Source organism: Gopherus evgoodei, chromosome 9 (genome assembly GCF_007399415.2).
Source record: "Gopherus evgoodei ecotype Sinaloan lineage chromosome 9, rGopEvg1_v1.p, whole genome shotgun sequence".
In the NCBI taxonomy this organism is placed as follows: Eukaryota; Metazoa; Chordata; order Testudines; family Testudinidae; genus Gopherus; species Gopherus evgoodei.
The window spans coordinates 56,252,706-56,280,705 of record NC_044330.1 but is presented as its reverse complement, the minus strand read 5'-3'; the positions used below and the strand labels follow the sequence as shown (position 1 = coordinate 56,280,705).

Genomic DNA, 28,000 nt, shown 5'->3' with positions numbered 1-28,000 from the left:
TATCTCCAAGGTTAATCTGTTTTCTAAATATTTTATTTCTTAAATACAAAAATGTACATTCATGGAACACTGACTGGATTTAAACAACTCAAGAAATCTAAAGGTAAGATTTTCTCTGCAATATTGATTTGTGTACAGAGTATAGATTAACACTTAGCCTAACTAATAAGAATCTGAATGTTTCTTCTTCGGAGTTAGATGTAAAGATTTGCAACTTTAACACTGTTTACATTTCTATTTTAGTCCTTAAAATACAAATAAATGCTGAAAGACAGGTTTAAAATTTCAGTTACATAACAGCTACAAATCTAACCATTTAAAAATTTTCAATATCCCCATGTCCCTTTTTATCAGGCTTCACGTAAGACTTTTTAAAAATTGTTTATCTATTCCCCAAACTGCTAAAACACCATAGGCACTGATCTTATTTACCAATGTAAAATGCATCAGTTGTATGACTTGTAAACAGTGTCAGTCAAGCTCTGTAGACTGATGCAATATGATGGACACAGTAACTGTGCTTTGTGTAATGAGAATATGGGTTTTCTCTCTCTCTCTCTCCATACTGATTATCTGGGAGGCCTTGTCCATTATCAGAACTCATTGTCAGACTCTGCATCCCAGCCACAGGATTCCAGCTGCTCATCTTGTGGGAACTCAACCTCAACATTGTAGGTGAAGTCTGGGTCATCCTTCTTCTTCCTGTTCTTTTCAAACAGCTCATCCATGATACTCTTCCTTTTTGCCAGTTCCTTGTCATCTAGTTTGTTCAGGTCCTCCTCTTGGTCAATGGTCTCTTCTTGCTGAATCTGCTCCAAGCTCTGGGCCAAACTCTTTCCCTGCAAGTGACCTCTTAGCAAACTGTATAATTTCCGCAGCTGCTGCAGTGAGACCCCATGTAGGTAAGCCTTGTGCCGAGGGTTATTCTTCAGCTGTTCTGCAGCCCTGCTGCAATCTGCGGGGGTGGAAAAAAACCCACTCTCCCAAGAATTACTGCCTTGAGCACACAATTCTTAAATAAATGCTCTTTACCCAAAGATTCTCTGCTGCCCTAGGACTGCCAATAATAATTTTTAAACTAGACAGCTCAGATTGGGAAGCTTCCTGGCTTGATCTCCAAGCCTGGAGAACACTGGGTATTTCACCTCCAGAGTAGTCCTACTACACAACCTCCCACGCAGAGCTGGTGAGAAGAAACTTACCAGTCCCTGAAGAGGTGCCCAGTTGCCATTTCTCCCCCTTCCTGCCCCTTTGCTGTTTTACAGAAGGAGGCTGTGGGATGCCAAAATTAAACATACCGTACCTGAGAACTTGGAGAAGTGTCGGATAGGCATGATGCGCTGGCGTGCTCTATCCTTGTTTTTATCTTCATAGATCAGGATAACGGATGGAGGCTGAAAGCGAATGCCACACTTCTTTGCAACGTAAGTCATCCCAGCTCATGCTACTGGCGGAACAAAATGAAATCTTAGAGCTCTACGAGGTGTGTGCTTCAATGTTCACTGCAAAAGAAAAAGGAAAACATAAAATAAGGAGCAGCATCAGTTTAATTAAAAGGGTGTTTTTTGATCAGGGTTATAGGAGTCCTGACTCAGAAAAGCACTTATACAGAGGGTTAAGTTTGAATATGTGCTTATATCCTTTGCTCAATTAGAGTCCAGGAGGGGGGTACAGTAATACCCAGCTGTTGATTTCCCAACTCTACATCTGAGTCTGGGTTGTTTGGTTGATGTATACATGTCATAGTTTGTGTGCCCCGGGCTCGATGAGGGTACCACATAGTCAAATGGAGGCCCAAAGAGATTTTTATTAAAAAAATGGAAAATATCATACAATGCATCAGTGCATTAGAGACTTTTTCATTAACAATACTCTACTGCAAATTACAGCCACTGATCTGGAAAAGCTCAGTTATTTAACCATTTAAAAACCCTTTTTCCCCACCAACTATTTTGATTTCTTGTTATTTATGACAGGTTGGATTAAAACCAAGGCACAAGGTTTGAATTAAAGAGAGGAGACAACTTGCCTGTGTAAACAGTCTGAATGAGCTCTCCCCTGACATCTAGTGGTGAGCTGTGGAAAAAGACTTCAGATACTGATCTCATTTGCACTTAAGCACTCAGCATGATGGGACTGCTTACCCAAAAGACCAACTGCGGCTGGTGCTGGATTCCCAGTCTCCTTTTTTGGGGGCAGGAGTAATATAGGGTTGTTATCCTTGTTTTGTGAACCGAGGGCAGCAGAACTGTACATGGCATACCCCAATGGAAGGACTCACCCTCACTTGAATGGCACTCACTAGGCAGGGGACACCATTTGACCCTGCCTCTTGTCATGGTATAACAAGAGTTAAGAGTTTTATTGCACACTACAGTGCTGAAGTCAGATACCTAGGTCTAAAGTATTAGACCTACATTGGGACAATGTCTCTATTGCAAGAGACTACCTAGCATGCACTAGCAGTGAGGCTCCCTTACTAACAGCTGAAATTACTGAGAGTTGTGTTAAGTGTGGGAGGTCCCTGAAGATATCTTAGTGAGTGGCCAGTGGGGCAGCTGGTGGAGAGGCATGGCAAACAGTCAGCAGAGAAGCTGGTGGAGAGGGCAAGGCCTCCAGATGTGTGGCAATTGGCCACTGGGGTGACGAGCAGTGCAGCATGTAAGCTGCCTCCTTATCTCCCCTCCCCACCCACCTTCCACACAAGATGGGAGGTGAACTCTGTGGATGAATCTCTGAACTCTGAGGCTGCACCCACCAAGGACAGCAACTGTGAGTGGGGCACAGAGACGGGACGGGCACATTAAGGGGACTCTTGGGTTGCTGGACTTAAGACCCGAGGAGAAAAGGAAACTGCTCAACTTACTTGGAGGGGTGAGTCTTTTGCTCATGGTTTGTGTTTATGAACCCTAGCTGCAGTGTCTTTCCAAATTAATGCTGAGTTAATTCCCTCCTTTTATTAAAAGTTTTGCTACACTCAGACTCTGAGCTTGGATAGGGGAAACATTGCCTCTTAGAGGCACCCAGGGGGTGGTGTGTAATTATCACAGGGCACTGGGTGGGGGCTCGAGCCAGTTTTGTGCTGTATTGTTGAAAAGGAACCCCTAGATACTGAACTCAGCCTCTTGCTGCTGGATCCACCTGGCAGAAGGGTTACATCTGCATAGGGACTAAATTATAATTTTTGCTCTAGGTTTATTTGTGCAGATTTGAAAATCTGTGGAAAATAAAATGTAGAACTAACATGCAGAAAACTGTGAAATTACAATGATACAGTTCCTGCAACATGAACATGTATATGTAAAATCAACCAACCAACCAAAGGAGATTTTAAAAGGTATATTTTGTTGTGAAAAAAAATTAACTGATAAACATAGCTCTGATTACCTTAGTAGTTCAAACAATTCTTTTGTCTTCCTTTCTGTCCCAAACTCAGACACCAGTATTCTCTATTCCACCTATTTAGAGAGCGTTTTGAACATAACTGCAACATGTATGAAATTGAGATCCCAGGGGTTTTTGTTTTGTATTTCCAGTAGGGCTGTCAAGTGAATTAAAAAAATCGTGATTAATCACACAATTAAAAAAAATTGTGCAATTAAGCGGTATTCAATTGTTTAACTGCACAATTTAAATATTTTGGATGTTTTCTACACTTTCAAATTGATTTCAATTACAACACAATACAAAGTGTACAGTGCTCAGTTTATATTTTATTACAAATATTTGCACTATAAAAAACATAGTATTCAATTCACCCTAATACAAGTACTGTAGTGCAATCTCTGTCATGGAAGTTGAGTTTACAAATGTAGAATTATGTAAAAACAAAACAAAACAAAAACTGCAAACAGTCCTGTGGCACCTTATAGACTAACAGATGTATTGGAGCATGAGCTTTCGTGGTGAAAAACTGCATTCAAAAATAAAACAATGTAAAACTTTAGAGACTCCAAGTCCACTCAGTCCTATTTCTTGATCAGCCAATCCCCCAGACAAACACGTTTGTCTACATTACCGGAGATAATGCTGCCTGCTTATTTTTAATGTCACTTGAAAGTGAGAACAGGCATTTGCATGGTACTGTTGTAGCTGGCATCACAAAATATTTACGTGCCAAATGCCCTAAAGATTCATATGTCTCTTCATGCTAAAACCACCATTCCAGAGGGGATGTGTCCATGCTGATCATAGAATCATAGGCTATTAGGGTTGGAAGAGACCTCAGAAGGTCATCTAGTCAAATCCCCTGCTCAAAACAGGACCAACACCTGATGACAAATTCTGCTTGATAACAATCTAAAGCAGAGTGGACTGATGTATGTTCATTTTCATTATCTGAGTCAAATGTCACCAACAAAAGATTGATATATATTTTTTTTTTTTGGTGGTTCAGTTTCTGTAGTTTCTACACCGGAGTGTTGCTCTTTTAATACTTCTGAAAGCATGCTCCACATCTTGTCCCTCTAAGATTTTGGAAGGCACTTAAGATTCTTAAATCTTGGTTCGAGTGCCATAGCTATCTTTAGAAATCTCATAGTGGTACCTTCTTTGCATTTTGTGAAATCTGTAGTGAAAGTGTTCTTAAAACAAACTACACGTGCTGGGTCATCATCAGAGACTGCTATAACATGAAATATATGGCAGCATATGGGTAAAACAGAGCAGGAGACATACAATTTTCCCCCCCAATGAGTTCAGTTACATATTTAATTAATGCATTATTCTTTTAAACGAATGACATCAGCACAGAAGCATGTCCCCTGGAATGGTGGCCAAAGCATAAAAGGGAATACGAATGTTTAGCATATTTGATGCAAATACCTTGCAATGCTGGCTACAAAAGTGCCATGTGAACATGTTCTCACTTTCAGGTGACACTGTAAGTAAGAAGTGGGCAGCATTATGTCAAGTAAATTTAAACAAACTTGTTTATCTTCACAATTTGCTGAACAAGAAGTAGGACTGAGTGGACTTGATGGTGCTAACGTTTTATACTGTTTTGTTTGAGTGCAGTTATACAACAAAAATTTACATTTGTAAGTTGCACTTTCACGATAGAGATTGTACTACAGTACTTGTATGAGGTGAACTGAAAAATACTATCATTTTTAGAGTGCAAATATTTGTAATAAATATAAAGTGAGCTCTGTACACTTTGTATTCTGTGTTGTAACTGAAATCAATTTGAAAATGTAGGAAAACATCCAAAAATATTTAATTTCAATTGATATTCTATTCCTTAACTGTACAATTAAAACTGAGCTTAATCGCAGTTGACTCACGTTATTAATTCAAATTAATTGCCATTTTAAAAAAGTGATTAATCGACAGCCCTAATTTCCAGAATAGATTAGATCCTCGTCCTTAAGAAACCTGCCAACATTTTGCAAATCATATCTATATAGCAGATTGTTAATAACTCATAAAGGAGAGGAAGAGTCAGATGAGGGACAAAAATTAAACAGAGGCACCAAAAGATTCCATATGAGAAGAGACTGAAAAGACTGGCATAGACACCAACTCACCACCAGCAGCCAAGTTCTCCTCCCTTCAGCACCTTCTGCCCGCCAGCGGCCCTGCTGATCATCTCCTCTCTCTCCCTCCCAGTGCCTCCTGTATACTGATTGAAGTATAAAAATAATAGAGAAAATAAATTGGGCCCACTTATTTACTTCCTCTCATAATACAAGAACAATGATACTCTCAATTTAATTGAATAGTAGGAAATTTAAAAGTAGAAGATGGAAATGCTTCTTTGGAGTGTACTGCCACAAGATATTCATCAAGGCCAACATCTTAGTAGGACTTAAAAATTAGTAGACAAAACAAGAACATCCACATTTACATTGGATGGGATTTTTCTTTTCAAATCAGAAGGGATATAAACTCTCATGCTTCATGGCATAAAACAGTCACTGAGTGAGGTTAGAAAGAAACATTTCTTTTTAAGTCACTTTGCCTCTCTGTTCACTTTTCCCATCTGTAAAATGGGAATAATGAAACTGACCTTTGTAAAGTGCTCTGAAATACACAGCATTTCTTGTTTCTCCTCTGAAGCATTTGCTATTGGCTATTCTCAAAGGCAGATTATCAGACTAGATGGTTTGTCAGTCAGATATGGCAATTCCTCTGTCCCTAAACTAACTGCCTTATAGGCTGATGATACCCAGGCACGGGAAAGTATTTGGAAGAGTAACTATGTTCACAATTCCCACTTCTATTGAGTAGACCAGAACACCAATGGAGGCTCAAAGATCAAGAACACCTTTGCTGCAGATCACCACTCCCATCATAGAATACAACATAGTGGACACAGATCCTACTTCCCTTTGAGGGCTTGTCTACACTTACTGGTAGATCAGCACTGCTGCAATCAATGAAGCGAGTGTCAATTTAGCAGGTCTGGTGATGACATGCTAAATCAATGGGTGAGCACTTTTCCACTGATTTTTTTTACTCCACTTCCCCAAGAAGTATATGGGAGAGTGTCTCCCATCAACTTCCCTTCGATACAGTGCAGTATAGCCACTGCGGTAAGTGGATCTAACTACATCTACTTCAAATTACATTATTCACGTAACTGAAGTTGCATAAGTTAGGTCAGTGGTTCTCAAATTTTTTTTTTCCATGGACCACTTAAATTGCTGAGGGTCTTGGCAGACCACTTAATCTTTCCAAATGTTGTTTGTACCGTTAGCTAACTACTGTAAGGCAGGTTTCAGAGTAGCAGCTGTGTTAGTCTGTATCTGCAAAAAGAACAGAGTACTTGATTCAATTAGTGTAATGACCCAACCATTCCCAGTCTGTTTAAACCCAAGTTAATTGTATCTAATTTGCATATTAATTCAAGTTCAGCAGTCTCTTCGGAGTCTGTTTTTGAAATTTTGTTGTTGCAAAATTGCCACTTTCAAGTCTGTCACTGAGTGGTTAGAGAGGCTGAAGTGTTCTCCCACTGGCTTCTGAATGTTATTCCTGATGTCAGATTTGTGTCCATTTATTCTTTTGTGTAGAGACTGTCCGGTTTGGCCAATGTAAATGGCAGAGGGGCATTGCTGGCACATGATGGCATATCACATTGGTAGATGTGCAGGTGAACAAGCCCCTGATGGTGTGGCTGATGTGATTAGGTCCTATGATGCTGTCACTTGAATAGATATGTGGACAGAGCTGGCATCGGGCTTTGTTGCAAGGATAGGTTCCTGGGTTAGTGTTTATGTTGTATGGTGCGCAGTTGCTGGTGAGTATTTGCTTCAGGTTGGGAGGCTGTCTGTAAGTGAGGACTGGCCTGTCTCCCAAGATCTGTGAGAGTGAGGGATCATCTTTAAGGATAGGTTGCAGATCTTTGATGATGCGCTGGAGAGGTTTTAGTTGGGGCTGTAGGTGATGGCTATTGGCGTTCTGTTATTTTCTTTGTTGGGCCTGTCCTGTAGTAGGTGGCTTCTGGGTATTCTTCTGGTTCTGTCAATCCGTTTTTTTACTTCAGCAGGTGGGTACTGTAGTTTTAAGAATGCTTGATAGAGATCTTGTAGGTGTTTATCTCTGTCTGAGGGATTGGAGCAAATACAGTTGTATCTTAGAGCTTGGCTGTAGACAATGGATCGTGTGGTGTGTCCTGGATGGAAACTGGAGGCATGCAGGTAAGTATAGTGGTCAGTGGGTTTCCGGTATAAGATGGTGGTTGTGACCATTGCTTATTAGCACAGAAGTGTCTAGGAATGGACAGCTTGTGTGGATTGGTCTAGGCTGAGGTTGATGGTGGGATGGAAATTATTAAAATCACAGTGGAATTCCTCGAGGGCTTCTTTTCCATGGGTCCAGATGAAGATGTCATCAATGTAGCGCAAGTAGAGTAGAGGTGTTAGGGGAATCTATTTCCCCATGTTAAGTTCTCCTCACACCTTCTACGGGTCATCTTAATTTTCACTTCAAAAACTTTTTTTCCTCCTGCTGATGATAGCTCATCTCAATTATTAGACTCTTCCTGTTGGTATGCATACTTCCACCTTTTCATGTTCTCTGTATGTATAAATATCTCCTATCTGTGTGTTCCATTCTATGCATCTGAAGAAGTGAGCTGTAGCCCATGAAAGCTTATGCTGAAATAAATGTTAGTCTCTAAGGTGCCACAAGTACTCCTGTTCTTTTAATGTAAAGCAATTTGGATAAAAGCGCTACATTAAAAAAAAAATTACCGAATATACTCATTCATTAGCCCATTTGTTTATACTCTATAAAAATAGAAAAAAAAACTGTATTACCCTTTCACAAGCTGACCCTATATTTCAGGGGGTGGAAAACTTCGTCTCCCAGCCCACCAGAGTAAGCCGCTGGCAGGTCAGGATGTTTTGTTTACTTGGAGCATCTGCAGGCACAGAGCCCCTCAGCTCCCACTGTCTGTGGTTTGCTGTTCCCACCAATGGGAGCTGCGGGAAGTGGCACCACTTCCCACAGCTCCCATTGGCTGGGAACAGCGAACCGCAGCTAAAGAGAGCTGAGGGGCTCTAGGTCTGCCGACGCTCCAGGTAAACAAAACGACAGTGTATTAGATATTCAATTCAATGATTCCATAGGGTTTTTAATCATCAAATTTTGGTGTAGACCAGTTTATAAGCCAACCCCTGCTCTTTGATGCATCACTTTTTTACCCAAAATATTCAGCTTATGAAAGAGTATACTGTAATAATAATTAAACCTTTTTTGTTCTATAAATAAAAGCACACAACTCATATTTTAATATCACTAGTCTTGCCTTTCTAATGTGATGGATGTGCCCTCTCTCCTCGCTGTGGCAGCCGCCGATCTGGGGCTGGGAAGGAGGGCCATCTCTCCCTGGCAGCCACAGCCCTGGAGCTGGGGAAAGTCACCTCTGGCTGATACAACTCTGCACACCCCAAATTCCCTCTATCCCCTCTTTTCATCCCACTACCTCCTCATCCCTACCTCCAAGGCCACCACCTCACCTTACATGTGCATCTTCTCCAGGGTCCAGGCACCTAATTAGTGGAGCCACACCTATGCAGCTCCACTAATTTGATGGGTGGCCCTTCACTCTTTCGTGTGCGGCCGCCCAGGCACGCACCTTAGAGGGAACTATCTGCGGACCACCTGAATGGAGCTCGTGGACCACAGTTTGAGAACCACTGAATTAGATCGATTTACCGCAGTAGTGTAGGCCAGCCCTTAGTTTTAAAAATGTGAAAAGATGCCAGTCCCCTAGCCTACCTCCTTCCCTAGCCATCTCTATAGATTACAGAAAGTCAACACAAGAAATGTAATAAAATCAAGGTGGATTCAAAAATACCAAAAGAGTATGATAGTCTAAGGCCTTGTTCTTAGGCTAAGGCCTTTGGCTAAACAGCAGGGACAGCCATAAACTGGGAAGCCTACGGTCACGTCCTCACCAGTTACATTGAAATAAGGCAATTTGGGGTTGTTAAAAAGGTGATTCAATCTATCACCTCCAGAGAAAGGGAAAAGCCTAGACGATTTAAAGAAATCTTAGTTTGATAGCATCCTGTTTGGCAAGAACTCACTCACTCTAGGAAAGAGTATGGCAGAAAGAGATCTAGGGGTCATAGTAGACCACAAGCTTAATATGAGTCAACAGTGTGATACTGTTGCAAAAAAAGCAAACGTGATTCTGGGATGCATTAACAGGTGTGTTGTAAACAAGACACGAGAAGTCATTCTTCCGCTTTACTCTGCGCTGGTCAGGCCTCAGCTGGAGTATTGTGTCCAGTTCTGGGCACCGCATTTCAAGAAAGATGTGGAGAAATTGGAGAGGGTCCAGAGAAGAGCAACAAGAATGATTAAAGGTCTTGAGAACATGACCTATGAAGGAAGGCTGAAGGAATTGGGTTTGTTTAGTTTGGAAAAGAGAAGACTGAGAGGGGACATGATAGCAGTTTTCAGGTATCTGAAAGGGTGTCATCAGGAGGAGGAAGAAAACTTGTTCACCTTAGCCTCCAATGATAGAACAAGAAGCAATGGGCTTAAACTGCAGCAAGGGAGATTTAGGTTGGACATTAGGAAAAAATTCCTAACTGTCAGGGTAGTTAAACACTGGAATAGATTGCCTAGGGAAGTTGTGGAATCTCCATCTCTGGAGATATTTAAGAGTAGGTTAGATAAATGTCTATTAGGAATGGTCTAGACAATATTTGGTCCTGCCATGAGGGCAGGGGACTGGACTCGATGACCTCTCGAGGTCCCTTCCAGTCCTAGAGTCTATGAGTTATCAATAGCTGGGGCATGAAATCCTCATCTTTGTTGTTCTATTACTGTAATCCCCACTTTCCTATTGTTTATCTGTATGGTCTCTGGTTCTGTGGTTGTTTCTGTCTGCTGTATAGTTAATTTTGTTGAGTGTAAACCAATTAAAGTGGTGGGATATAATTGGTTAGATAATCATGTTACAATAGGTTACAAAATGATTGGTTAAGGTATAACTAAGCACAACTCAAGTTTTACTATATATAGTCTGCAGTCAATCAGGAAGTGGGGAGAAGGGAGGATTTGAATCGTTTTGCTAAGGGGGGGTAATGGGAACAGGGAATGGGCACAGGCAAGGTTCTGTGGCATCAGAGCTGGGAAGGTAAACACTGAGGAAGGAAATTGAAATCATTGCTTGCTGAAAGCATAGGCGCCAACTCCATGGGTGCTTCGGGGCTGGGAAAAATTGGTGGGGGCAGCTCCCCACCCTGTCCCAGCTCACCTCCACCTCCTCCCCTAAGTGTGCCGCATGCTCACTTTTACCGCAAGTTCCCTGCACTTGCGCCACAAAACAGCAGGGCAGAGGCGGGGCGAGCATCCACCGGCACCGGGGAAACTTGGCACCTATGGCTGAAAGTTCACCCCAGTAAACATTTAATTGTTTGCACCTTCAGACTTTGGGTACTGCTGCTCTCTGTTCATGCGAGAAGGACCAGGGAAGTGAGAGGTTGAAGGAATAAGCCATCTAACAAAAACCACATGGGAAGATTTCCAACTTACTGCAATATTTTCAAAATTTGCCACAGGAATTACTTGCCATATTTTTTAATAATTATTTTGTGCTGGACAGAAAAATTAAAGTCAGCACATTTCTTTGGACAAACTTCTTTCCTTATTTCACAGTCTGTTGCTTATAAGTGAACTGAAATTCTTTTTCAAAGTATAAATGACTATCACAAGCTTTTGGAGACCTGAAATCATCAACAGAAGGTATGGCTGTCTTTAAGAGGGCAGAGAAATACATTTTAACAAATCCATGGTCATTCTGATCTTCAAGGTAAGAGCAGAGATAAGACTCAGATCCTACCATTTCAAAAACAGAGTCCTCTGCCACTGGAGCTAAAAGAGAAGCTCTGTCCATTCTTAAAAGGGGAACTGTAAACCTGAAATCAAGTATAATTTAACAAATGTAGTCTCAGTTACTACCTGTCTCTAAGTCCTCCTGCCATTTTGTGGTTTTACAAACATTTTCCAATTTCAATTTTTTTCTAACTTGTTGCTTTATGAAAGACCTACAACAGCAGCAGGGGACATTGACTAAGGATATAATCCTGCAAACACTTAGGCATATGCTTAATTTTAACCATTGAGTAGTTCCAACTGAATAAATGGGACTAATCACATGCTTACGGTTAAGCACATATATAAGTGTTTGCAAGATTGCTCCCTAATTATAGTCCTAATCCTACAATCAGATATACCCGTGAACATTCTTCTGCAGAATCAGAGACTAAATAGAAAGACAATGAAACTGATCACTCAACTGGATTCTAAAAAAGAAACCAGCTGAAAAATAGACAAATCTTTTTTCTCTATTTTCTTTCAATTATAATCATTTTAGGTTTTCTTGTAATTGTAACTATAAAATAGGTAAAAAGATTTCTAGATGTAAATATTTATAAGTTGATGGCATCAATATAAAACTATAGCTAAACCTTGCATTATTTTCATAGTTATTACATGAAATGTGAAGTTAGCTGAATTACACAGAATAAAAAAATGTGAAATTCTACCTTTTTAACCAGTTTTTCATAAGCAAATAAAAAGCCTGAGAGATGTGAGTAGGCAATCAAGTGCTCTTGTAATGCACTATGCCTTTAAGACCACCATAGTGGTATGCACCCGGTGTAAGTGGCCAGATAAGAGGGTGGTGGTGCAGGTATACAGACTGATCCCTCCTTCCTGACTACCCCCATTCAACCCTGTTCCCTGCCCCCTATATCCACACCCCCCACCAATCCCAAACTCCCTTACCCTCTATCCATACACCACCATCCCCCTGCTCCCTGGAGCACCAGTGGCTGGCAGCGCTACAGCTGTGCTGCCCAGAGCAGCAGGACAGGCAGCCACATCACCCAGCAGGAGCCAGCCATGCACAGCACAGAGCACTGGGTCAGGCTGGGCTCTGCAGCTGTGCTGCCCCAGGAGCTTGCAGCTCCACAGCCCAGAGCATTGCACAGTGAGCTGAGGTTGCGGGGGAGGGGAAACAGCAGGGGAGGGGCTGGGGGCTAGCTTGCCAGGCCAGGCTGGCCACGGGCAGTAGTTTGCCCACCTCTGCTCTAGAGCAGTAGCCAAGTGTGGGAAGCAGCATTAGTACCCCATTGCCAGCTCCTGGTTTGGCAGTTAAAGTAACCTGAAATAGGAGAGGAACTCTCTGCAAAAGCCAAGGAGGAAGAGCTGTATGGGAGCCAGGAACAGGAGAGGGGTCTGCTCCTTCAGCCCCTCTTACTTTTCTGAATAAGAGTTGCATGGCATTGCCCAGCTTGGAGTATCCCTGTGGAGTTGCACAGCACCACCCACCCAGAGGATGGGAGTTGCTGTCCTCGGGGTCATTGTTAAAATTGGAGATCTTTAATTGTTTTCAGGACTGATCCTCCTGAGGGGAACCTGTGTGCAGCAAGTGCTTGTGTGGGGGTGCAGTAGGGATGTCAACCCTCCAGGATTGGCCTGGAGTCTCCCAGAATTGGCATTGAACTCCTGGTGACTACTGAAAGCAATCTGGGAGATTTTAATAGGATATTTTAAGAAAATGACATGTCACGTTGGGAGAGGAGGAGAATCTCCTGGAATAGCTTCAGTTAGAGTTGGCAACCCTAGGGTGCAGCGTGTGTGGGGGTAACAATGGACCCCAGTGAGATGGGGGCATGCCAGGGCAGGTAGAGTTGCAGGGGGAAAGCAGGGAGTGGGGGTAACTATAACCCCAGTGAGGTGGAGGGCAGGCCATAGGGGCTGGAACAATTTTTTATAGTGAGGGCGCTGAAAGCCATTAAGCAAAACTGTAATCCCTATAAATCAGTGGTTCTCAAACTTTTTTTTTCAGACCACTTGAAAATTGCTGAGGGTCTCAGCAGACCACTTAATGATATTTCCAAATGTTGTTTGCACTGTTAGCTAACTATTGAAAAGCACTTCGGATAAAAGTGCTATATTAAAAAATACAACTTTTTTGTTCTACAAATAAAAGCACACAACTCATTTTAATAACAGTAGTCTTACCTTTCTAATGCAATGGATGGGTTTTCTCCTCCCTGCTGGGGCTGGGAAAGAGGGGGTCTCTCCCTCACCACAGAGCTGAGGCTGGAAAGGAGGGCTGTCTCTCCCAGGCAGCTGCAGCCCTGGTGCTGGGGAAAATCACCTCTTTCTTTAGCCAACACAGCCCTGCACGTCCCAAATTCCCCCCCACCCCTCTTTTCACCCCACTGCCTCCTCCCACCTATACCCTATTCCCCCCCCAAGCCACCACCTCACCTTACATGTGTCTCCTCCAGGGTACAGGCACCTATTTAGTATAGTCAAGCTTGCTGCTCCACTAATTAGGTGTGTGGCCACCCAGGCATGCCCCTCAGAGGGAACTATCCATAGACCAGAGTTTGAGAACCACTGTTGTAAATGAAGGAAACCACTTAAAACCAGTTGGTGCTGCCTTACCCCTCCCCAGCACCCTTAGTCCCAATACCCAAGAGGTAGGCAGGGTGTGGGGGTAATTATAGCCCCAAGGGCACCGGGGACAGGCAGGCAGAGGGAGGGGAGATAGCTAGAGCCCCAGGGGTGAGGCAGGGGGAGGGGAGGTAGCTATAGCCCCAGAGGGCTGGGAGGGGGGAGGTAGCAAGAGCCCCAGAGGGCTGGGAGGGGGGAGGTAGCTAGAGCCCCTGGGAGGGGGTCGGTCAGGCAGAGGGAGGGGAGGTAGCTACAGCCCCAGGGCGGTGGGGGGGAAGGTAGCTAGAGTCCCAGGGCAGGGGGTCAGTCAGGCAGAGGGAGGGGAGGTAGCTACAGCCCCAGGGCGGTGGGGGGGGGGGTAGCTAGAGCCCCAGCGCAGGGGGTCAGTCAGGCAGAGGGAGGGGAGGTAGCTACAGCCCCAGGGCGGGGGGGGGGAAGGTAGCTAGAGCCCCAGCGCAGGGGGTCGGTCAGGCAGAGGGAGGGGAGGTAGCTACAGCCCCAGGGCGGTGCGGGGGAGGTAGCTAGAGCCCCAGCACAGGGGGTCGGTCAGGCAGAGGGAGGGGAGGTAGCTACAGCCCCAGGGCGGGGGGGAAGTAGCTAGAGCCCCAGCGCAGGGGGTCGGTCAGGCAGAGGGAGGAGAGGTAGCTACAGCCCCAGGGCGGGGGGGGGAAGGTAGCTAGAGCCCCAGCGCAGGGGGTCAGTCAGGCAGAGGGAGGGGAGGTAGCTACAGCCCCAGGGCGGTGGGGGGGGGGTAGCTAGAGCCCCAGGGCAGGGGGTCGGTCAGGCAGAGGGAGGGGAGGTAGCTACAGCCCCAGGGCGGTGGGGGGGAGGTAGCTAGAGCCCCAGGGGGCGGGGGAGTAGCAGCGCCTGGGCAGTCCCCGGCACTGCCCCCACTACCGCTCCCTCTAGACAGACTGGGACAGCGGCCTGGCTACAGACGGCCCCGGGGATGCAGGGCCCTGACCCACAACCCGCATACTCTAACCTCGGCGTAGGCGTCGGCGGCCAATAAGCATCCCTGGCCTCTTGGGTGCCATGACAACCCCCACCCGCAACAGGACCGGCTGTAGGGCCCTAGTGGGGCTGCCCAACAGGTTGCCTGAACCACAGAAAATGAAACCGCGTCTCGCGCTGGGGCTCAGAGCCTGTTCCTTCGAAATCAGGCAGGCGCGGCAGTCGCTTCAGCGGGGGCCTGGCGCGGCGCGGGGGACAGTGCGAGGCGGAGGCGGGCGCGGCGGTGAGTGTGGTGTGGGAGCTGCTCCCTCCCGCCCCTTGCACTATGGCCCGGACCGGACCCAGCGCCTGCAGCCGTGTGGCGGTCCGGCTGCGTGCGGGACCGGAGCGCAGACTCGTGCGGAGAGTGGCGGCGCCTTGCCCGTGTGTGTGCGAGCCCTGCTCCCCCGTCACGTCTCAGAGCCTGAGCTCGGTGTGGGGCCCAGTCCCCTGCCCCTGCCCCTTCCCCTTCCCCTGGGTTGGCATGGCGGAGGGGCGGCCGCAGCGCTGACGGGGACGGAGGGACAAATTCAGAAGCCCCCAAGGTGTCTGTGATGTCTGTGTACACAAAGTGAGTTGGGAGGGAGTGGGGCCTCAGCCAACATGAGGTACCAGGTCCCCAAACTTATCTCCACAGACCTGGTGACTGGGCCAAATCGAGTGTTCCCGGACCCTTTAAGGTTACTTGGTCCCCACACATGGGCAGTCCTTCTGGCACCCATGCCTGGGAAAGATGGGGACCCCGAGACACATACGGGGGTCCTACCAGTCCTTATTTGTATGTGATCCCGACAGTGACCCTGAGGCATGCGTGTACCCCCCCCTCCCCCCAAATATGTGTACACTGCAAAAATAGGTAGGTTCTAAGGTAGCTCTGGAAAATGTACCACTGAAGACACTGGGCCTTGGGTTAGTAGCTCAGATCAGAGCCTGTCGCAGAGGTCAGGGCTGAACTCAAGCTATTAACCCATGTTAAAAGCTGAGTTGACATGTCTTTGCTGCAATTTTAATCAAATCAACTAATCCAGGTTAGCTAACCGTGTTAAGAGCACACCATTTTTTGTGTTTGTGGTGTACACATGTTTTCTGTCTCCACTATTATCCCCAGATCATAGCCTGTGTATCAGTGCACTTGACAGAGACACATCTACACTGCAGCTGGAAGGGTGTGCTAGTTCTGATTGAGCTAGTACAGTAGAAATACTAGTGTGCATGGTGTAATGGGCGATGGCTTTTGCTAGCCATGCGAGTACGGTCTGAAATACTAAATACATACTTAGATGGGTAGCCCGAGCCACCACCATGACCACATTGCTATTTTTAGAGTAGCAATCAGAGCTAGCATGCATACATCTACCTGAGCCCCAAATGCCTCCCAGCTGCAGTGTAGATGTGCCCACACACAAGTCTTGATGCTAACACAGATACCAACACAGACATTGATTCCAGCCCACATGGACAGATAAAGACAAGGACACTGACAGGCTTTGTGACATGGGAAGTGTCACATGTGGTGTGCATAATTATGATACAGACACAGGGTTTTTGAAGATCTGATTTTAATTGAAAATCTGTTGATGAAATATCCCGTATTCATAGCAGCTGTGATATTTTGCAGCTGGATTTGGAAATGCAGTGGCAGTGGATGGAGAGAGTGTTTCATTGGAGAAGTATTCTCATCTTTAGAGTATCCTTGCTTGTTTGCACAGCAGGAAATTTGTGTAAGTTAAACAAATTAAAATATTTAAGCTTTCACTTAGCAAGCTGCCAAATAAACTTTCTAAGCAACTGATAATTGAAACTGCTAAGAGATAATGTGTGAGTTCCTCACATACTATGAAATGAGAAGGGATGTGAAATAAGTGTGGGAGCGGTTATTAAACTTTTCATTGCAGAATATCCATAAATTGCTGAGATTAGTTTCAAGTAATACTGTGCTAATCAAACATTTTATTTCAGTGACGTATGAACACACGTGGGACCAAAATAATTGTTGGTGTAAACAGGTGCAACTTCATTACAGTTGTTGGAGTTACTCCTGCTTGTATTAGCAGTGAATTTGATCTATAGTTTGATATACATAGATGCTTGTGGTTTTACTACCTAATCATAGAATGCTGTTTATGTATTGTACAGTACTGAAAGAAAAGATAAAATTTCTAAGATTATAGCTTTTGAAGGTATCACAAAACAAACCTACTGTGTATTTGCAGTTTTTTAATTTTACATTGGAATAAAGCCTCCAAAATGCTAAATCATCTGAAAAAGAAGCAATAATTTTCTGTTTGTAAATATTCATTTTCTTCTGGTGTTCTGAACATTTCCCACCCTTCTCGCTGAAAAGTTTTGTGGGTTTTATGAAACAACATCAGTCATAATAAATTTATTAAGTTTATTTTATTTATTATAAGTTTATTTTGTGGTGTTTTCAGCTGCACAGGCCACTTGTCCTGATATCACTGTGACTCAACAGCTTCTGAAAGAGGGATTTCACAGGTGAGTTGATGACCGCCATGTACTTGAGGAATGCATCAGTTACTAGTGTGCCACTCAGGGCCCCTGTTCTGCAAACATGCATGTACTAAACTGTATGCATGTGAGTAGCTCCTTTGAACTCATGCATAATTGAACAAATGCACTGCACTGTATTCAGTGGGATTACTCATGAGTAAAGGTAAGCATATATGTTGGTATTGGCAGGATGAGTGCTTAAATATTTAGTGGCCACCAATCAGTTATATCACGGCAAGAACGTGAAGCCAACACGAAAATGTATTTCTGAGTACTTTCAGTAATACTGGTGCATAAGTGGGAAATTAACAAAAAAGAGACATGTTGGTTATCACGGATATGGAAATACGATAAAATATTGTGTTTCCTAAAAGGAAAAGGTCAGATTCTAGATAGATAAATGTTGTTGTCTATATTCTCAGAACGAACATACTACAAATATTAGAGAGCCACATCTAATATTTGAGATGAACTGTTTAAATTTTTGTACAGTTATTTGAAATTTGTGCTAACATTTTCTTTTATTTTTAAGAGACTTACTAACAAAGGTAGAACTTGGTGCAGGGGATGAAGCCATAGGAAGCTGTACTGTGGCAATTAAAGAACACCTACCAACAGGACTATATGTGGATCCCTATGAGTTGGCATCATTGCAACAGCACAACCTAACTGAGGTACGATGTCCAAGTGGTCATGTTGATTTGTTTGGGAGTGTTTCAAACAAGAAAAAACAAACATATAATGATTTGAATATTTGTGAGTAAATATCCAGTGCCTATAATTTGAAACATTAGTGTGAAGATGAACTTTCACCTGCCATTCTGATGTGACCCTTCCCTCTCATGACAGAGCTTTCTACTATGTAGGGGCACAGTCATGGATGGCAACTAGAATGAAGGGAAAACAACTTGCATTAGATTGAAGTAACTGTCCAGGAGTTGTTTGGGAAGACGATCCTGAGGCTCTGAGGAACTCCCCCAGAAGAAGTGGTTATAGTACAGTTGGAAGACATGTAGGGTACTTTTATAGGATTCTCTTACTAGTTATACAGGTAGTGTGTTTTTCAGTATATTGGGTATGAATATATTGGCTCTCATGAGCAATATAGACTTGTACAGAGTGCAGGGGAGGATGGTGGTATTATGGTTTATGCTGATACCAGTGACCTGGGGAACTGTAGAAAAGAGACCTGGAAGCTAAATTTATCCATTTAGTTTAGAAAAAGTTTATGGGGCTCTACTAAAGCATTTCATCAAAATACTCCAGGTTCTTCATGCAAGACCTGCTGGGAAACAAGAAATTTCAGCAAATGCATGAGAAGTAGTTGTTAGAGCACTTTGGGATCCTTGGGAATGAAAGTCATTTTGTGAGGAAGGTGTTGTGTTTAAGGTGCTATACTGAGACTTGTTTCGGGTTCCTGACTCTGCCACAAACAATCTGTGTGACCTCAGACAAGTCCCTTAATCTATATGCCTCAGTTCTTCCTCTGTAAAGTGGAGATGATGATCTCTTTATCCATCCTTTGTCTATCTTGTCTATTTAGGTTGTAAGACCTGTCTCTTACTATGTGTAGATATGGTGCTGAACACAATGGGACTCCAAACTCTGTTGAAGCCTTTAGGCAGTACTGTAATACAAATTTAAAATATTGGCCCAAATGTAGTCCTCATGTAACTACTGTAACACCACTGAAGTCAGTAGCATAACAGTGATGGACACTATATGATTAGAACAGACACAGAATGAACATGGCTCATTTATTTTAATCATCCTGAGGAAAAGGTCTCTAGTCTGGGAATTAAACTGTTGTCTCCCTCATGACATTGTAATAGGTTACCTTGACAGGCTGACTATTTTAGTCATTTTAATCCTGTATTCCCTGTATAACAATATCAGTGTGTTTTTCCTGACATTTATCAGTGTGTTTTTCCTGACATTCAGTCATCTGTATTAGAATCATAGACTTTAGGGTCAGAAGGGACCAATATGATCATCTAGTCTGACCTCCTGCACAAAGCAGGCCACAGAACCCTACCCATCCACTTCTATAACAAACCCCTAACCTATGTCCGAGTTATTGAAGTCTTCAAATTGTGGTTTGAAGACCTCAAGCTAGGAGGGTTTGGACCTGCTGCCTTGGCCTACCCCTGGGCTGCACCTTGCAACCCCCTAGTACTAGCTCCCTGCAGCCAGGCCCTTCTCCCTCTACAGGCAGAGGGAGACTATTGACTGTGTCTTTGTTTTCCACAGGCTCTGATGATTCCAGATACTGTTGATGTGGAATCTCCTGAATACTTAGCCACAGACCTTGCCATTGTTGTTTACACGAAACCTGACCCTCAGTGTGCTAGCTGTTTTAAAGCCATGTTGCCTGTGCACTGCCGGTATCACCGGCCAACAGAGGATGATGGGGAAGCACTTACTGTTCTGAAGAGTCCAGAAATATTGATTCATTGCCATAAAAGTGAGAAATACACATAACTCCTACTTTGTTTTATGAAAGAGGGAGGGATTAGAGAAATAACTATTACCATACAGAGTGTGAAATCCAGACTTTGGGGAAAATCATTGGTGGAGAGAGATATGTGGATAGTTATTTAAAAATGGGGAAAATAGTGACTGCAAAAGAAGGGCAAATAATTCTTTTTTTTTACATCTATTTGGATCAATGCTACTTTATCCTGACAAAGAGCTAATTTAGGTTTAATTGTTATAAACTTCTTGGAAATCCCAGTTATCCTCTAGGTAACCCCCACCCCACCCCAGGGAAGGGGGATTGTATCCCCTAATATGGGTATTTAAGATGGGAGTGTTGACAGTTGGCCTGCTCCTTAGAATCTGGACTGATGAAGGTTTGCATGGCTCACTTGTTTCCACAGCATTCTAACTTGCAATTGATGCAGTTCGTGGCTTAGGGCTGGTCCACACTGGGGGGGGGAATCGATCTTAGATACGCAACTTCAGCTACGTGTATAACGTAGCTGAAGTCGAATATCTAAGATCGGATTACTCACCCGTCCACACCGCACAGGATCGATGTTCGCGGCTGTCCGTGTCGATTCCGGAACTCCGTTGGGGTTGATGGAATTCCGGAATTGATATAAGCGCGCTCGGGGATCGATATATCGCGTCTAGATTAGACGCGATATATCGATCCCCGAGCAATCGATTTTAACCCGCCGATACGGCGGGTAGTCTGGACGTGGCCTTAGTCTATATGAAGGAAAGCTGAATTGTATCAATTAAAAGTATTCTGGTGCTTTCCAGCCCTCACAAAGTTTAAATAGGAAAATCTTTGTAGGGACTCTTGACTTTCTGAGTGACGGAATAGTAGGAGCTTGAGACTTTATTTAAAAAAAAAAAAAAGAAAAATCCAGTATCTCTATAATTTAAAATCTTATAAACAATCAAGTCCCCACTCCTACTACAAAAGTGTTTCTTTTCAAGAGACAGACTCTCCCTAGCTCACCGCCAAACCAGATATGTGAATACATTTCTCACATTTATGTCTTTTTACTCAGGCATTATTTGATGGATTATTTTCACTCTTACATCTTTGGGACTATAGGGGGGTTCTATATACTTTGATAATGGGATTTTTGCCTTCCCCTGTCTCCCTGCCACCTATAGTAAACTTTAATGGTAGGGATCCACATTTCTTAGTAATAGACTAAATTTAAAAAATAGCATTGCAGAGATACAACAGGAGTCCATAAGGAAAAATGTTAAAATAGTTTATTATGGGGTATGGTGGAGGCAGGAGCCAGAGCAGCAAGGCTGGAAACTGGAGACAGCCCAAAGACCAACAGTGAAATCCTCGTGCCATTTGAATTGTATTTCACCCCTATTTGCTATTCAGTGGGGCTAGGATTTCACCATTGGTGTAGACTTTCTTATATATCCAAAAATTTGTTGTTTAAGGATTTATGAAAGGGACTGGTGGGGCTAGTTTGAATGTGCAGGTTTCCCAGCAAAGTTCTGCCAGTGTTGATGTTATTTCACTCCTTAGCTTTTAGTGAGTAGAAACTGCTAAGCTGCATGATAGACAGATGTCCCCTTTGAAAGGATTTTGAAATCCTGGTCTGATTCTTGATGTAACATATTTCTGCTTTTCCTAGGTTTCCCATCAGTTGAATGTTGGAAGTATTCTGAAGTGGAAGCTCCATGTTCAGTGAGAAACAGGCATACCTGTCATTGGAACAATGTGAAGTACAAACATGTAAGTTCGTATTTCAGACTGGAAGGGGCCTCCTAGATCATTTAATCTAGTCCCTTGCTATCGCAGACAGCCCTGTCATTCAATCCCATTCATAAACTTGTAAGAACATAAGAACAGCCATAAGGGTTAGACAAAAGGTCCAATGAGCCAAATATCCTGTCTTCTGACAGTGGCCAATGCCAGGTGCCCCAGAGAGAATGAACAGAACAGGTAATCATCGAGTGATCCATCCCCTGTCTCCCATGCCCAGCTTCTGGCGAACAGTGGCTAGAGACACCATCCCTGTCCATCCTGGCAAATAGCTATTGATGGACCTATTCTCCATGAATTTATCTAGTTCTTTTTTGAATCATGTTGTAGTCTTGGCCTTCACAACATCCTGTGGCAAGGATTTCCACAGGTTGACTTCGTTGTGTGAGCAAATACTTCTTTTTCTTTGTTTTAAACCTGTTGCTTATTAATTTCATTGGGTGAATCCTAGTTCATGTATTATGAGAAGGAGTAAATAACACTTCCTTATTTACTTTCTCCACACCAGTTATGATTTTGTAGACCCTATCATATCCTTCCTTAGTCATCTCTTTTCCAAGCTGAGAAGTCCCAGTCTCATTAATCTGTCCTCATATGGAAGCTGTTTTATTCCCCTAATCATATTTGTTGCCCTTTTCTGAACCTTTTCCAATATATCGTTTCTGAGATGGGGCGACCACATCTGCACGCAGTATTCAAGATGTAGGCATACCATGGATCTATATAGAGGCAATATGACACTTTCTGTCCTATTGTCTATCCCTCTCCCTTCCTTGACTGCCCTTGCACATTGAGTGGATGTTTTCAGAGAACTATCCACAAGGACTCCAAGATCTCTTTCTTGAGTGTTAACAGCTAATTTAGATCCCATCATTTTATATGTATAGTTTGGCTCATGCTTTCCAATGTCTATTATTCTGCATTTATCAACACTGAATTTCATCTGCCACCTTGCCGCCCAGTCACCCAGTTCCGTGAGATCCCTCTGCAGCTCCTCACAGTCTGCCCTGGATCCAACTATCTTGAGTAGTTTTGCATCATCTGCAAATTTTGCCACTGCACTTTTTACCCCGTTTTTGAGATCATTTATGAAAATGTTGAATAGGACTGGTCCCAGTATAGACCCCTGGGGGGCACCACTGTTTACCTCCCTCCATTCTGAAAACTGACTATTATTCCTACCCTTTGTTTCCGATCTTTTAACCAGTTACCAATCCATGAGAGAACCTTCCCTCCTATCCCATGACAGCCCACTTTGCCCAAGAGCCTTTGGTGAGGGATCTTGCTTTTTGAAAATCTAAATACACTGGATCCCCCTTGTCCACATGCTTGCCAAACCTCTCAAAGAATTCTAGTAGATTGGTGAGGCATGATTTCCCTTTACAAAAAACATGTTGACTCTTTCCCAACAAATTATGTTCATCTATGTGTCTGATAGTTATGTTCTTTACTATAGTTTCAACCAGTTTGCCTGATATTGAAGTCAGGCTTACTGGTCTGTAATTGCCGAGATCACCTCTGGAGCCCTTTTTAAAAGTTGGCGTCACATTAGCTATCCTCCGGTCATTTGGTACAGAAGCTGCTTTAAATGATAGATTACAAACCACAGTTTGCATCCTTCGTCATGCATCTTCCGTCATGCATCCGACGAAGTGGGTATTCACCCATGAAAGCTCATGCTCCAATACATCTGTTAGTCTATAAGGTGCCACAGGACTCTTTGCTGCTTTTACAAATCCAGATTAACACGGCTACCCCTCTGATACTTGAAACCACAGTTAATAGTTCTGCAATTTCACATTTGAGTTCCTTCAGAACTCTTGGGTGAATACCATCTGGTCCTGGGGACTTATTAATGTTTAATTTATCAGTTTGTTCCAAAACCACCTTTAATGTCTCCTCAATCTGGGACAGTTCCTCAAATTTGTCACCTAAAAAGAATGGCTCAAGTTTGGGAATCTCTCTCACTTCCTCACCCATGAAGACCAATGCAAAGAATTCATTTAGTTTCTCCTCAACAGCCTTATCGTCCTTGAGCGCTCCTTTAGCATCTTGATCGTCCATTAGCCTCACTGGTTATTTAGCAGGCTTCCTGCTTCTGATGTACTTTTTTGGCAAAATTTTTTTGCTATTACTTTTTGAGTCTTTGGCTAGCTGTTCTTCAAATTCTTTTTTGGTCTTCCTAATTATATTTTTACACTTTACTTGCCAGAGTCAATGCTTCTTTCTGTTTTTCTCACTAGAATTTAACTTCCACTTTTTAAAGGATGCCTCTTTGCCTCTCACTGCTGCTTTTACCTTGTGTTTAGCCATAGTGGCAATTTTGGCATTTAAATTTAGTCTCTATTATGGTGTCAAGCTCCATTTAAAAACTAGTTAGGTTGTCTTCCTTCCCCCCCCCCCCCACATTGGGAGGCTGTTCCAGAACCTCATGCCTCTGATGGTTAAAAACCTTCTAATTTCCAGCCTAAACTTGTTCCTGACCAGTTTGTCCCCATTTGTTCTTTTGCCAATGTTATCCTTTTCTTTAAATAGCTCTTCTCCCTCCCTGGTGTTTACCCACCTGTTGTTCTCATAGAGAGCAGTCATATTCCCTGTCAGCCTTTGTTTTGCGGAGCTATATAAGCCAAGCTTTTTTAGTCTCCTCTTGTAAGATAGGCTGTACATTCCCCAATCATTTCTGCTCCTGTTTGAGTTTGAATCCATGTTTCTTGAACATGGGTGACCAGAACAGTACATCATATTCCCAGTGAGGTCTGACCAGTACCTTGGACAATGGCATTAATGCTTCCCAGTGTCTACTTGAAATATCTTGCCTGATACGTCCTAGGATTGCATTTGCCTTTTTTTATGGCCACATCACGTAGGTGACTAAGTCACCCTGTGGTCAGCTAATGCACCTAGGTCTTTCTCCTCCTCTGTGTTTTCAACTGATGAGCCCCCAGCTTAAATGAGACATAGTTACTTGATTATTCTTTAATTTTATCTGCCCATAACTACTCCTAACAATGTCTAGCATATTTGGTTCTGGGGTCAATGGGGAGTGGGAAAAACGGTGGAACGCAACTCATGCTCTACTTCCATTTAAGGATTTTTCTTGCATACCCCCCTACGAGAACTGACTGGTCTATAATTCCCTGGGTTGTCCTTATTGCCCTTTTCATACACAGGTACTATATTTGCCCTTCTCCAGTCCTCTGGGATCTCTCCTGTGTTCCATGAGCTCTCAAAGATAATCGCTAATGGCTCAGAGGTGTCTTCAGCCAGTTCCCTGAGTATTCTAGAATGTATTTTATCAGGCCTTGCCGACTTCCAGACATCTAACTTGTCTATTCTTAACTTATTTTCCTATATGAGCCTCATATCTTACCCCATTTGCACTGATGTTATTATGTTCATTGTCTAATAACTGCTAACTTTTTTTGATGAAAACTGAAACAAAAAAGTCATTTAAATTTTCACAGCTGTGGGAAATTGAGGGTCAGACAATAATTATTTAATTATAGTAGATGTTGAGATTCAAAAAGTTAAATAATTATAACCACTGAAATATAAATTGTCAACATCACATGTCAGAATATACGAAGTAAATATCCTTATTCTAATAAGTTCTCAAGCAGCATTTTTCTTACTTTGCTTGTCTGTAAAATTTTATTATCACTGATGGAAATATTTTTTCATCCAGTGTGTGTACAGTGAAATAGCCGCTTACTGACATTTAACAATAAAAATCTAATCCTTCCAAGCCTATGCATAAAGATTTTACTTCTGATTTGAAGAACAAAAAGAGGAAGGTGAATGTTCTTGGGTTTATGCATTTTGTGTTGGATGATTTTCAGAGAAAAGTGTAAAGAATGATATGGGGAAAGGCCTTTCATGCCAGTCTGAATGCTTAACCTATGGCTTATGTCTCCGATGAAGCTTTTTTATTTAATTTATGCTGGTTCTTGATGCAAGTCCTTGATACAGTCAGCACTTGGCTTTGAAACTCAACAGTGCTGCAGTAGTGCAGAGAATCTGAAATAAGAGTGATCTCGCACTGTAATTTGAGCAACCCTGCCTCTAGCAAATCTTTGGAGGCTACAGAACATTAAAGGTGACCTACAAAGTATTTAAAGAAGGTGGTTTTTATGTCCTTTTTTGTTTATATATAAAGAAGGCATGGAAGCTGTTGGTCAGTTTTAAAAAAAAATACATGTGTGTGTGTCTTTTTGCTTCTTTCCCACCCCCCGCCCATGGAAATATCCAGAATATTATGTCTGGTCACCTGCTTTTGCTGGAGGACTTCTTGTTTATTGATCTTGACAAAAATCTTTCAGGACTTCAGGAACGATAAGGAGCATAAAAAGACGCAAGCCCTTTTTTTGTCTTTGCAGGTCACTGTTATGTGAGAGTTATTTATCCAAGCATTCATTCCATAAGCTTATTCCTCCAGTGTGCAGGAGTGGCATAATGTTCCTAATGTCAAGGCTAATATAAGAGCAAAGCTGTAAAGAAAATAAATGCACAGTACAGTGCCTCAGGTACTGTGTACCAGATAAATGCCCCAGAAGTTCAAGAAGAAGCCAGCTCTCAAGATGGGCAGGCAGACTAAATGGAAATGTCTCTCCCTCAGCTTTGACTTCTGAATTCCAATACTGCATGAAAGGATAAATCTTGTAAATGAATAGCGAGCGCCTGAACAACTAGAGCGGTTAAATGATGTTGAGGGCTGTTCACTAACATTAAATAGATTGTGGTGTGAATCTTGCTTAATTACTGTATCTAAAAGAGAAACAAAAGCTATTGAATATGGAATAATAGCTCAAGAGTATGTTTTTACTCAGGTTTAACATCCAACTCTCTCTTCATAGGTAAATAAGGAAGTGATACTGAAGGTTCCAGTGGGGCTCAAACAACATGGTACCTTGGTATGTGCAGTGACTCTTCTTACCACAGTCCTGTGCTCCAGTTTGGTTCTTGCAGCTGTATGTAAATATGGACACTTCTCCTTGGTGCACTGCTCAGAATGAAACTGAGCAAGACTTTATAGCTGGCATCAGTATGAAAAAATGAGTACCATGCATTAAATTTAACTGAATGCAAACTTAGTCTGTTCCATTTAGGGTTCCATAAATGGAATGCAGTTTATTATCTATCACCTGTATTATGATAATGCCTAGAGGACCCATCTGAGATCATGACCCTCTTGTGCCAGGCACTGTACAGACACCTAGTAAGAGACCATCCCTGCACTGAAGAATGTGCATTCTAAATAGACAAAGCAGACAAAGGATGGGAGGAAGAACAAAGAGACAGAGAGATGAGATGACTTCCCAAGGTCATGCACCAATTCTGTGGCAGAGCTGGGTCTCCTGATCTAGTGTGCCCTATGTGCTGGACCACAATGCCTCGTTACATATTCATCTTCCGAGATTTTAAACAAACTGACTTGGTAGCTTGATTATTATCAGAGAAACAAGTTCCCTGGTCATTAAATGTTTGAATTTTAAACTGTTACATAATTCAGCTTTGTTGTATTTTAATTTGTTTTGTATATTTATCTGGAAAGTATTTCCAAGCATTGGAAAGACACAATGATCCCAGTTTTATTAACATTGACCTGCAGGATGCAGACAGATTTATGTGACTTTAAAGAGGCCTTAAGAATTTGGAAGAAATTTTCAGGTGTTTACTGAGTAAATCAGAAGCTGTACTAATAACTCTGATTTTTCAGAAAATAATAGAGCCTATGAAATAATAGAGCCTCATCCAAACAGGAATTATTTTGAGGAAGCTGTATAGTATGTGTTATGCAGGACGACGGACTAGATGACCACAGTGGTCCCTTCTGGCCTTGGAATCTATGAAATGATGCTAAGCTGGAATTGAATACTTGGAAGACTGGAGATAATCAGAGCTATTAAGAAACACAAGGAAACAGAGAGGAAATTGCTTCATTAATGGAAAAATTGAGCTGATCCAAATGCGTCTTGTGTTTCTGTTGTTTGTCTGTAGGGGGCATTATGAGTTTAAGATAACTCATAAGGCAGATTTGTGCAGAAGACTTTTATTTCCCATATACCTAGAGGATATTAAATATAGGTGATTCTGTTTTGAAATTACAGATGCAATAAAAAGCAAAAGTCCTGTCTTTTAAATTCTATTCCTATACCCTTCTTGTGTGGCCTGTAGTTGCGCAGCCTAGTCCTTCCTCTGTCAGCAGAATTGGCCTTTCCTCTTCCTCCACAGCTGTACCTTCTGGAATTCCTGGACATCGTTCATCTCCTTCTGAAACTCAATAAAGAGCTTGTCTTGTGACTTCTACCACAGGTT

At 42.8% G+C, this 28,000-nt stretch overlaps 2 protein-coding genes across 13 annotated transcripts; one reads left to right on the top strand and one right to left on the bottom strand.

Annotated features, from left to right (window-relative positions):
• On the bottom strand, nucleotides 1–14,995 carry CEP19 (centrosomal protein 19). Of its 7 annotated transcripts, XM_030574419.1 has the most exons (6): nucleotides 14,918–14,982; nucleotides 13,744–13,875; nucleotides 5,529–5,623; nucleotides 3,388–3,541; nucleotides 1,304–1,502; nucleotides 1–955 (listed from the first exon to the last, which is right to left on the bottom strand). In XM_030574419.1, the coding sequence occupies exons 5-6, from the start codon at nucleotides 1,431–1,433 to the stop codon at nucleotides 594–596; spliced, it is 492 nt and encodes a 163-aa protein (XP_030430279.1). In that variant the 5' UTR covers nucleotides 1,434–1,502; nucleotides 3,388–3,541; nucleotides 5,529–5,623; nucleotides 13,744–13,875; nucleotides 14,918–14,982; the 3' UTR covers nucleotides 1–593. The 7 variants fall into 7 exon arrangements, with proteins under 7 accessions (XP_030430279.1, XP_030430284.1, XP_030430283.1 ...); XM_030574424.1 differs by lacking the exon at nucleotides 13,744–13,875 and having other exon boundaries at nucleotides 14,918–14,995; XM_030574423.1 differs by lacking the exon at nucleotides 14,918–14,982 and having other exon boundaries at nucleotides 3,388–3,458; nucleotides 13,744–14,073.
• PIGX (phosphatidylinositol glycan anchor biosynthesis class X) lies at nucleotides 14,928–27,991 on the top strand. Of its 6 annotated transcripts, none has more exons than XM_030574414.1 (7): nucleotides 15,107–15,169; nucleotides 16,544–16,646; nucleotides 17,358–17,421; nucleotides 17,969–18,110; nucleotides 19,687–19,900; nucleotides 21,555–21,655; nucleotides 26,539–27,991. In XM_030574414.1, the coding sequence occupies exons 2-7, from the start codon at nucleotides 16,556–16,558 to the stop codon at nucleotides 26,695–26,697; spliced, it is 771 nt and encodes a 256-aa protein (XP_030430274.1). In that variant the 5' UTR covers nucleotides 15,107–15,169; nucleotides 16,544–16,555; the 3' UTR covers nucleotides 26,698–27,991. The 6 variants fall into 6 exon arrangements, with proteins under 6 accessions (XP_030430278.1, XP_030430273.1, XP_030430274.1 ...); XM_030574416.1 differs by lacking the exon at nucleotides 15,107–15,169 and adding an exon at nucleotides 15,200–15,309; XM_030574417.1 differs by lacking the exon at nucleotides 15,107–15,169 and adding an exon at nucleotides 15,322–15,470.
• Nucleotides 27,992–28,000: the final 9 nt, after the last annotated feature.

Coding starts and splice junctions, on each gene's coding strand:
- CEP19 (XM_030574424.1), bottom strand. CDS start 1,433: ATGACTTACGTTGCAAAGAAGTGTGGCATTCGCTTTCAGCCTCCATCC. Junction 956..1,303: donor ACACTTCTCCAAGTTCTCAG/GTACGGTATGTT, acceptor CCACCCCCGCAG/ATTGCAGCAGGGCTGCAGAA.
- PIGX (XM_030574413.1), top strand. CDS start 14,968: ATGACAACCCCCACCCGCAACAGGACCGGCTGTAGGGCCCTAGTGGGG. Junction 15,170..17,357: donor AGGCGGAGGCGGGCGCGGCG/GTGAGTGTGGTG, acceptor TGGTGTTTTCAG/CTGCACAGGCCACTTGTCCT. Junction 19,901..21,554: donor ATTGATTCATTGCCATAAAA/GTGAGAAATACA, acceptor TGCTTTTCCTAG/GTTTCCCATCAGTTGAATGT.